Genomic DNA, 11,518 nt, shown 5'->3' with positions numbered 1-11,518 from the left:
GAATATCATAAACGAGAGATTCAGTTGAGTCTGATTTGCAAATGAGTGTATTTGTCGCGAAACTTATCGGTTGCTTTTCAAACTTTCCCGAGTCACTGCAACAACCTAACTTCGGCAGTAGGACAAAGATCAGTCGGGAGTTTGGTTAAAAACAACCTTATACGGTCACGTGACTACACCTTTATGGACTGCATTTCTCGGTCTGTGTTGCATCACCTGATACTGGTCGTTAACTTGGTGGTCTGTGGCAGGTGGTTGTGAACGCTAGGCCGGTGAACGGCGACCGGGGCAGTCACGTGATTCCGGTCTCGAGACATCCTTTAAAACGTCACTACAAATCGGGCTATGTAAACCGAGCTGTAAAATCGTTGGGGAAAACGCAGCTGACCAGTACGACACTACGTGGTACCCAGGTTTGATACGTTAAGCGCAACATATATATTATGCATATTATATATGTATATATTTTATACGCAGAATTATCGGAATTTCGAAGCAATGTGAGGTTTGCATTTCATTCTGCGACCAGCGGTGCCAGATTTCTTCGGCACTGCGACCGAGAATCATCCGTTTCCAGAAAAAAGAGGAAAACCGGTGCAATTTAGATCATACAGGCATGCAGCATAAGCGCTACTTCTCCACCTGGGGTTCTTTTAAGGTCAAGAGTGACAATCACGGAGGCATCGGATCAATTACAATCCAAAGGGGCCTGGTTCTGCATTTATTTAAAACCGTGGTATCAGCACCGTTTAATTTTCGCCTATTAAGTCTCATTTGGAGTGGAGACTCTAGTAAAGTCTTAATGAGGCGTTCATGTAGACTACTAAGCCAGGAGCGTGCTTGCTATTGATTCGCGTACGCACACGAGATACAATAACTAGGGCTCTACCATACATAGGTAAATAACACCTAATACATCGTCGTTAGAAGTGCAGCGGTAAGTAGGGCGCACTCAATGGCACAGAAACTCACATCGCCAATGACTGCATCCACCTACCTAACATCAGACTGCCCACCTGGAAGTTGACCCAGACATTGTCATTCCTGGTCACGAAACAGCTTTCGTTTCTAAGGTATTTTGGGCGCAAAACCAGGTTTCACCGCCATCCTAGACCGATTCCACAAGCATTAATAGGAATACATGACGAAAGCGGTGCCCTACAGGAAAGTTTCGAATCGCTGACAATTGAAACTTCTGACGGGCGGACAGCAGAATGTTGAACGGCATCAAACATGAGGTGAATGATTACAGCTAATTACTGGTTCATCGGATTCACATTATCCTACAGCCTTTCTAATCTTGATACTGCCTCCAGAAGTTTCTCACACCTCACTTAGAATTCAGCAATGAAATACGTAAGGTTAGTTCCATCGGAGCAGGAGTTGGCGCACAGAAGTGAACCACAAACGACTACCACTACGAACGAGGAACAACTAGTAAGCATTCATAAAAAGTGCAACTGGAGGGTTGAGTTGTTCACTCAAAAGCCAAAAAGATAGGTGTGCGAAACAGAAATGCTTCTCTCGAGGAGTGTAAACCAAGACTGATAATCACCATGAAAACAGAGTTTCCAAACGTATCACAATAACGGAAAGGAACAACAAAAAGCGGTCGAACAGCCAATGAAATGATATTAGTGCTTATCAGAGGAGGATGTGTGCACGAAAACGGCGACGGTGAAGCGTGTTTTTATCACAATGATGAAAGGAGCTGTGCTTCTACAGAAGTTTTCAAATGCGGAGATCTTTTGAATAATAGATATAACACAATCTCCTACCAGTATTCATGTATTGACCAGGTATCATGCATGTAATGCAGTGAAAGAGATGACGATGCTTTCACCCGGTGTAGCGAATGAGGAACACGAGTGCGATGTTGTCATAAATCGATGGCCGTATGAGCGCACTGTATGTACAGGTAAAGTGGAGACATCATAATCAAGAATGAGAATTAGAGGAAAAGAGAATATAGGTCAAACGTATGCCGAAATTCAATATTTACAGGAGCAGCATGTGTTCAGTCCACGTTGAAAAGTGGACGCAGTACAAAAACGGACTGAAGCAGGAAGATAAAGAGACGCGAACTTTGGACAAATGGAAACAAGTAGATATGGGTCACGAAGAAAAATGAGGTGCATGATTTCGACGAATTGTGCAAGAAGTCCAATCTTGAAGAGTGTATGGGGACTCGTAGACAGCTTTAGACGTTCTGTTGAATATAGGCAAGAGTTCATTTGCTTCCTCCGGCAAACGCCTCAAATAGATAAAAGCCGAACTTCCGAAGTTTTCGATTGACACGAGCTTCAAATCCCCACTGAGGTAACGTGCGTACAGACGACTAAGTGGAAGACCATGACCCCGTCCAGCCAATGGAGAGAAAGTAGCGGATTCCGGGTCATTGTCCGGCCCGCGTGAGCCATGAGGCTGGTTATGGTCAGTAGCGCCGAGAATAGGCGACAAATGAGAGGCAGTGGTGAACGTATACTCGAAGGCTCGCTTGGCAACATTATCGGGCATCCCACCACCCAGGTCCGATAACTGGAAAAGCACAGTAACAGGAGAAAAGCTTTCAAGTTGACGACAGCGAAAGGAAAGCTAAGTCAGCAGTTTGTGGTATCTTAATCAAGTGCAAAAACACTGAACTGGTGAGTGCCCGGAATATGTATAAGACTGGTCGTGTGAGACTGACTAATTACACGGCTCAATGTAACGACCAAGATTGTCATTCAACAAGGAGCAAGTTGAAAAGGTGTCCCAGAGTGGACACGAAGCAGTAATTATGCAAACATGAACTAAACTGCGCTGAAGGAGTAGGGGGCTTTGTAAAGCCGTTGAACTTGGTATGACGACTCTAATGGTTTCGAACCAACAGCCTTATGGGTGGTTGATGAATATGCGCTGCTGATCAGCAGTGTTGTCAACTTGCGCATGAATAGAATGAAATTTCAGTCGCCTTTCAACAAGGTAGATCAAGTCATATGCCACGATGCTTCTGGTCCGAATCCCACTTGGGTCTCGCAAAATGTGCGCATTCCTCACAAGAGTAGACTGACTGTGCTTTTCGGCATTAGCTAACTCAGATTTACATGGCGCAGTACACAGACAAGATTCTGAATCCAACCGTTCTCCCGGAGGGTAGAAAACTAATGCACTAAAACAAACCGGACTGATGAGACAAAATTATGAAGGCAGTTGTTTTGATCTTGAAGTTTAGCAGCCACATTCCAACTGGGGAGATTCGGCTATGGTTGCGAATTGACCTAGAGTGGAATACTGTCGAGAATCCGTTAAAGCACAACGCACGCGTTGCCATGCCCTCTGAAGGTGCGGCTACCGGCGCAATTGATATAGTGATTGCCGTATGACGGAAAAGCCCCAAATGGGACCAATCTGATCATCCTGAAAACTCGGGCCTATTAATCGGGATAGATATAATTACAGACAACACAGACCGAAGTCTAACATCGTTTGCGTAAAAAATCTGTCTTTTTTACATAGCTATACTGCCTAATCCAGGCACGCTGATAAATTTCCTGATCACTGCAACAGACTAACTGTGGAAATGGGAGTTTTACGATCATCCCACCAAAAAAAACCCAGACACCCGGTAAACCCTAATGTATCAGGTGTGGGTTTGAGCATCCAGTCGACAACGGGTGATGGTCTATCGTGTCCAAACATGTCCACGAAATCAACGTAAAGTCATCCGTTCTGACGATTTCGTCGTTACCCCCGTGGGGATGAACTTTCATGTGCATATAAATAGCCGACAACTACGTTTGAATAGGAAAGAATTATGATTAACGATGGGCATACTGTTTGATGATGATCAATTGAAATAAGAGGGGAAAGACAAACTCATGCGTTTACCTTCCCCAGTCTTCTGACCATGTAATCCGCCCACTTACATCCAGCCATCCCTATCAAATTCTGATCTGTACCGCAGAAGTGAATCTGTTACCCCTTCTTAGCCCCTCAGAACAGCTCAGCTATGCTACAACCTATTCACTTTATGCCTTCCCAAACTCTTATAAGCCCACATTACGTGAGGGTCTTTGATTATGGATTACGCTTCTGCGTAATTACGAATGGCATTCACGACAAACCAGAAACGGTCGGGCTATAAGGATATATGACTGTGAAAGGGGTGCACCACGTTTATAGGTAGTTGTTGAAGGGGCAAGTCTGATATCGCCCTTGACACTTAGTGACAATGTAAGACAAAGTTCAGCTTCTCGTTATTACTGGCAATTCTTTCCGATTGTTGTTCGTGCCGTGAACCCCGCTTTCGGTGAATAAGTGGTGCAAAATGCTTAAATTATTTCGAAAACGTGTTTGTCTACCACTCTGAATTAGGGTTAGGAGCCACGGAGAAAACAAATTAACTCTCGGAGTGGGCAGATTTTATATCTGACCGGAGGACACCAATCTGGGACGCCTCATTAACACAGTTCTGTGGTGACAGCGTGGTTAAATCGAATAAGTAGCCCAAAAGAAATAGGTAAGTCCCCCCCCCCCGACTGCGTGTGAATAGAAGGGTGACATAAAAAGCCAACTCAAACGCTCCTATGTAGTCCCACTATAAGAAAAGCACAACCAGCGTTTCATATTCAGTCATCTCGGTGCCCAGTCATCCACAAAAATAGAGGCTTCAAACTATCACTAACTGAACATTGCGGGCTTGTTTGAACGTGAGTACTGTTACACGGTGCTAACTGTGTTAAAACGTGCGCTTTACATCAATACTACGTGATAGGGTGTGCCGCAATGTAGGCGATCCGATCGCATCACGAGTCGATTACGTGACAACAAATAAATAAAATAAAACCTGCTGAGAAATTCAAAACGAAACTACACTGTATCGGGTTTACAAGAGCTTTCATAACTATCTGGATTAAAAACGAGTTGGTTGGTTTTCGGCGTACATCAGTTAGACTACGTCAATTCATTTGTGTTTATAAACAGCGTCCTAGGTCCTAACGGGTTTATGGGCTGGCGGGAGCGAGGCGGAGAAAACGGTAATGCATTGCGAGCGAAAGCTTCGTGTAGCGAATGTTGCTGAAAATGTGCCGGTATTACGATCACAGTGTACAGATTGTACAGTAGTTCCAGTTGTCAAAGTTTCGTTGGTCGACAATGTCAGATGTGGGAGAACAATAGGTAATCATTGTTGTTTTATGGTAGGGAAGAACCCACTTTATTGTTGTCGACAGCGATGAGTGGGCTGGCGAAGCTTGGTCTATCTCGGGCGAATGAGAACAAAGCAAAGTAGAAGGTTGTGCCTTGTGCAACATACCTCCAAGGATTAACTAATTGATAGATAAGAAAAGGGCCCATGTACCTACGGTTCCGTTAGGTTTGCGTTCTGTTCTTGTGGCGTAACCAAACAGCAAAGGTCATTTGGGAATCGTCCGGACAACACGAGAAAACTTGCATAGTAGACCAGTTGAAAGTGATAAGGAAGGAAATCAATATACAAAAGTTTTATCGGCAGGCTGACGCCTCAGCGAGTTCCCGCAAGTAATTGGTCAATGAAAGGTAACCCAAAAGTTGGAGATTTAGAAAAGGCAACGGTCGAGACGATTCAACAGTTATTAGTTCAGTTCAACGTCGGAGCTCACCAGGATTTTCGAATACCTGAGGGGATCACGCTAAACGAAGAATTTTGCATTCTGATTTCACTAAGGCAGTTTCAAAGGAAAAGTTGGTAAGATTTACTTAGGTTAAAAGGTTAATTGGTACACTATCAGGACCGAAGTTGAAGAATATAGACGGACAGGTGTTATAATACAGGGTCTTCGGTGAAAGTCACTAAACCGAAGGGCCACAAACTGGTTTCGATTACGGAAAGGTTTGGTAACAATCGGTCGATCTATTCCTGAGAAACGCTTCTTTTTTGACAGACCAAGTGACTAGGTCACTATGACTACGCAATCTGTTCCCAGTGGTTCCCCCCTGGTTTAGATTTATTCAAAATTTAGAGTGCATAGCAAAGCTTTTCAAGAATGGTTTCGCAAAAAGTCCAACGTTTAGTCCAATGTCAGTGACGCAACTTGGCCGGCTGTATAGTGGAACGCCAACAACTCATAGCGTTAGAACATCAGGACAGGGTTATTCCAACCAGCGCTCTACGGATGGCACAGTTTCCAAAAGTGCAGAGGAATAAGTTAGTCAATTACGGAGCCCTCTAAGTAGTGTGTGGCTATGAGTACGAACAATGCACTGTAGAAGAGAAGCTGTTTGCGTGACTCGGATTTCAAAAAGCATTTAGAGCAAAGCGATCAATTACCTCTGCTTCGATTGATGCGTGCACTCTAACAGGCTGTACATGGTTGCTGATGAAGATGGAGCTGGACGTTTGGGGTGGTTGGAAGGACTCACATTTGTGGCGGCACAGTCGATAGGAGTTTAGGCTAGAGTTGTTACTGGGCCGATATGCAACCCAAACGAAACACATGAACTTGGATACCATCACACTATCCAAACTCAGAAAAGGGCAAACGAAAAGACAGAGATGGACTCCAATCCAACACCCCAATAAGTGTGCTACACACAAACTTCGAAGCTACCTTCAGTTGTAAGGTTTATCAGAGCAGCACGCTCTTCTCTACTTCATAATTTTCATTCCCTATTGGCTCTTCATTCATGTCAAACATTACTTTGACTTGAAGCTCTGGCGAGATATGATTCGACAATTTGAAGCCTCTCCCATCTCCAATATGGAAAGTTTCCATTTGTTATGCTGCGGCCGGCTGCTGCGGAACCACGGCTCCATGAAAATAACAAATTGTAGGTGCATTCACTCTGAGGTCGACGGTGACACTTGTGTAACCCAGGTTCTTTTCGGATGTCGAAAAACGCAGAAGTCGAAGCCTCGTTTGTGATAATTTACTAAACTCGAGGACTTCGTGACAAACTAGGCGCTGGCGAGACCGCTTCAGTATCTCCGAGAGAAAATAAACTTCTTGGTTTACGCACCCTGCTTGCGTCACACACCAACAAATGGCAACAGAACGGTCAACCGCATGACGTTTTCTGAAAACTCCACATATTCGCGTCTACGACGGTGTCATGTGATACCAAACTTCTACAACCATTTAAGTGCAATTTCTAGAAATAGGAAGACCGAATCGATATTATTTAGCAGCGACAACTGTGCACATTGCAAGCATAGGCAACAGAATCAGAACTTATGACAGATATTTCTAAATAAAAGTCATACGACCATGAGTGTTCAGCTGTAGCACCCTTCAGGTTCCCAGCTGCCATGTAACCCGAAGGAAGCACGAGGACGGGATACTGCCCAGGTTGCCCAAGCCTAGACAGGGGAAGTCAAGAGGCCACATATTCGCGTCTACGACGGTGTCATGTGATACCAAACTTCTACAACCATTTAAGTGCAATTTCCAGAAATAGGAAGACCGAATCGATATTATTTAGCAGCGACAACTGTGCACATTGCAAGCATAGGCAACAGAATCAGAACTTATGACAGATATTTCTAAATAAAAGTCATACGACCATGAGTGTTCAGCTGTAGCACCCTTCAGGTTCCCAGCTGCCATGTAACCCGAAGGAAGCACGAGGACTGGGATACTGCCAGGTTGCCCAAGCCTAGACAGGGGAAGTCAAGAGGCGGAGGTCGGATTCGAACCACGGACCTTCCGTCTGTAAATTCGCGCTCTAACCACTTGAGCCATCTCGTCCTCCATATGAATATATTATTATTGCAGCTGGACATTAAGGACCACATTGTAGTGATCAACTGAGCAGGTGGTACATAGCATGTGAATCCGTACTCCTAGATTAGAAAAGCGGTAAGCCACCAGGAACGTGACGGAAGTATACAGACGAAGACTGCAAGTTATACTCATAGTTGGACCGCAGTGCGTTCAGCGCTGTCAAATAAGAGGGACAAACAATTCTAGTGGTGTTCGTTTTGTCATTTTTCACCCGCATTACCTGTAAGTAAAACTCCCTCCCTAGAAAGGTGGTGTTCGGCCAAGGTAAATCCCCTTTTCAATTCCAATTTCTGCAGCAAGACTTAACACTTGTGTTGTTAGTAGCAAGAGTATGATGGCGGATACAACCGCCTAAATTGGATCTTGAGTACCAGAATCGTCCAACCTATAGGGACCTCATCAGGTGGTCAGAGCTATTTATCCAGCGAAACAGGATACTACGAAGTGCAGTCAACAGCCTCACTTAAAGAAGACCAGACGACATCTTGACCCGGTACCATCGCGCCCAGTTCAAATTTAACATCACGCCACTTTTGTGGCGGTCCTGAGTGAACAGATTTTCACTTCCCATGCACATCGAGAAATCGACATGTCCATCGGAAAGAATGGGTGTTTCACATGACCTTGAGAAAAAACCAGACGGATTATATAGGTAGTTCCACCCGACTGACTTTATCTACTCCAAATGCAGATCGGCACTCCAATAAGTAATGCGCATCGAATCGTTCAATGAGTTACCTAGGTTAACAACACTGTTCTAAATACTGTACTTTTTTTATTCAGACTGGCGGTGATTCCAGTAGATGACTCTTGAGTTGATTCTAATAGTGATCTAAACAGATCGCGATGTATGGTGAGACCCAGTTAACCAGTCAGCTAGGAGCAAAGCAGAGGGATGTTGCAGCAACGCTGTACGATCCAACATGTCAGGTACCTACGAGACAAAGGTAGCGGTACATCAAGGTTTACTTGAAGTGAATGTTTCAATTCGAGCGCACATAACAGTACAGTGATTTCTTTCCATCAATAAAGAGGGCCCGATGCAGTCGGTGCTGTTTTGCGCAAGTGAACATTGCTCACTGAAGACAGAAAACGAATTGCCTTGACTTCTAATGTCTACACGGCAATGTATACTCGTAATGGATCGACAATGTTTAAAATGCTACACGATAGTTGAGAATGCGTTTGCTGATCTATGCATCAAACAGTGAACTGTTACTATGCACAATTAGGGCAATGCCGGATAACGCTTTTCAAAACTTCAAAAAAGTGAGTAGGCTTAAAGACTTGAAAGAGGGGATGATCAAATGAGAAATATGATTCGCAGAACAGACACGACAGAAATAATTTCCGCGAGATTTTCAGCCATATAAGGGATCAAGAAATTACCGCAGTTTTCAGAGAGGGCAAGAATAGCTTGAATTCGAATCGTATTTAAAAAATGGAGTGGAGCAAATGCTTGGTTCTTGAAAGAAATTAAAAAAAACATGTAAAGTAAGCACCTTATATGTGTATGTCCGTCAGGACGGAGAGTTCACATTCACGAAAACGGTAACCAGAGCCTTTTCCAAGCAATGTGGCCTACATGAGAAACCAGTGATATGAGTCCTATCAAGGAAGCTGAATGTATTGTGCTGGCTTATTCAGTTCTATTATCCGTTTAACTACATCAAAAACATCGTCTTCTAGCTCGTGCTCATGGAAACCTATATTGTTTCGGCTTAATTTCCGAACCGGTTGTGGTTTAGTGTTCATGTAATCAGTAAACACACGTCTCATATAAGCTATGGGCAAAATATGGTTCACGTCGCATTGAACTCAAGGTGACCATAAAGTGAAGCAAACAAAACGTTTTGTCCTGATACTGATGCACGAACTATTGGGAGTTGGTCGCCAGAGCAATGAGACTTCAAGTGGGCGAAGGAACAGGACTAGCGAGGTACAAAAATGACAGCCTCATCTCTAGATCGCATTAGACTGCAAGCATGAAACGGGAAGCACGTACGAAAGTTTGTGAACATATATCTTTGTCTGGAGTCAGATGTCAGAATAGATCCCCTTCTAGTTTTGAATGGCTAAAAGGCTATTCACTGTAAACTTCAATTGTTGGATTCCTAACACTTTGTGGAAAGCTTGTAATAACGAGTGATGCTACGAATGCGGAGGTATGTGACGGCAAAACAAGATTATTACATCCCAAAGTACAATATTGGTGCCAGCGTGTCTACATAGTTGGACGATGGTGACTACTCACTTTTATTGTGACATCTTCCCGGCCATGGCAAATCACAATATGCAATCGAGGCAGCTCGGAATCCTGATGACGATGTTCTACCACAGCTCGCATCGAGTTCTTCAACAACTCGAACAACACATGAAACAGGTGACCGGGAATATAGCAGAACCGGAAATTTGGGCCCCGAATATCTAGTTCCGCACAGTTAGGTTGATCTGTAAACAGTTCTGCCGCCCCAGATGGTTTTCCATCTTTATCCACGGATATACCGAGTGATGAGAGGGGCTCTCGTTTCTTGCTTCGCGGTACTCGGTCAAAAAGTTCGATCACACATCCAGGTGCACGACCATAGACACGGTGACACAACATTCGGGCGTAACCATAGGCACTGACGGTCAGTTGGAGTGGACTGCACTCTGGGTCGATGCAGCCCACGTACGACTCATTCTCCCGCAAAACCGGACCATACAGTAGCACTGTAGGTAAAAGTATGGTAAGTTTGTGGTTAAAAAGCAATTCATTTGAATGCATAGTTACAAGTAAATACGATAGAAACAGTCCTCAGTAATTTGTGGTCCCTCTTACCCAAGAGAGGCTAATTTGGTTTGAAATCGACAGCTATTGAGAAGTGAACTTTAAACCCATAAGGAAGATCAGTCCTGATTTTTCTTAGGTGCGAATTGTCTTTTAGACAAGCATCTTGTTGTAAGATGTGTACATTGGATATCCCCGCGTTCTGGGGAGAATGAATGTATCGGACTGCTTACATGGCAGTGAGGATTTATTCTCCAGACAGTCGGATGCACCAAGACTTTCATCGGCGGGTTACATAATCAGTAGTTTCGGAGAAGCGGAAACAGTATTGCGTCAAAAATCCAGCAGTTCCCGATGAACAGCGCACCTCTACACCTCAGCAGACTAGTATGCGAAAATCCTCTATTAGATTTATGAATAGCGTTTGAATGTATACGTTACACTTAAATGAATGGTGGAACGGAATCACACGGGTACCCGAAATCAGGACTGGAAGTTATACGACCCCAACAGAAACACACAGTTAACTTATATTAACCATACAAGTTAAAGAGGACACATGTTGTTCTACACAAATGGACATACAGACCTTATGGCTGGGAGTACTATTATAGAGTTCGAGAGGTTACAAGCACGCTTTCGTCAATGAGCACGGGTCAAAATGCTTGTAACATTTAAAGTGTGCGGACTATTATCACCCGTTGCAGAAGACCATTGTCGTGAACCGGTTCCGCATGATAAACTCTCTGAATGGCGAAAACAGACTCTACAATTTGTTGAAACGATCAATTGCATCGAACAGAGTGAAAATATGAACAACGGGACCCAGAAATGGTCTTGATTCACGAACGAGCAGACAATACGAAATAGACCCGTTGGCAAGTGACATTGACGTTTAGGAGAGAGTCTCTACACTCTCTCAACTAAACTATGAACTCTCGACTAAAATAATGAGTCTCTTTGTAATGCACTACTCATAAGTTGCTGAAATTTTCGTCGACAGCCC

General features: G+C 44.0%; 2 protein-coding genes across 2 annotated transcripts in view; one reads left to right on the top strand and one right to left on the bottom strand.

Moving 5' to 3' along the window:
* Positions 1-1,385: 1,385 nt before the first annotated feature.
* The window catches only part of T265_00108 (hypothetical protein), a gene marked incomplete at both ends in the record, with an annotated part of 17,243 nt that continues 7,110 nt past the window's right edge, over positions 1,386-11,518 (bottom strand). Inside the window, 2 exons of the mRNA XM_009163765.1 lie at positions 1,386-2,538; positions 9,997-10,454. Of these exons, the coding sequence (XP_009162029.1) occupies positions 2,116-2,538; positions 9,997-10,454 (881 nt within the window). The remainder of the gene's footprint in view (positions 2,539-9,996; positions 10,455-11,518) is intronic.
* T265_00109 (hypothetical protein) lies at positions 3,183-3,365 on the top strand (the record flags this gene model as incomplete). The annotated part of the gene is made up of 1 exon (XM_009163766.1): positions 3,183-3,365. One exon carries the CDS (start codon positions 3,183-3,185, stop codon positions 3,363-3,365), a length of 183 nt encoding a protein of 60 aa, XP_009162030.1.

This window comes from Opisthorchis viverrini, assembly GCF_000715545.1.
Source record: "Opisthorchis viverrini unplaced genomic scaffold opera_v5_1, whole genome shotgun sequence".
NCBI lineage: Eukaryota > Metazoa > Platyhelminthes > Trematoda > Opisthorchiida > Opisthorchiidae > Opisthorchis > Opisthorchis viverrini.
Note: the sequence above shows the minus strand (reverse complement) of the source record. Positions and strands in the feature narration are given on the sequence as shown.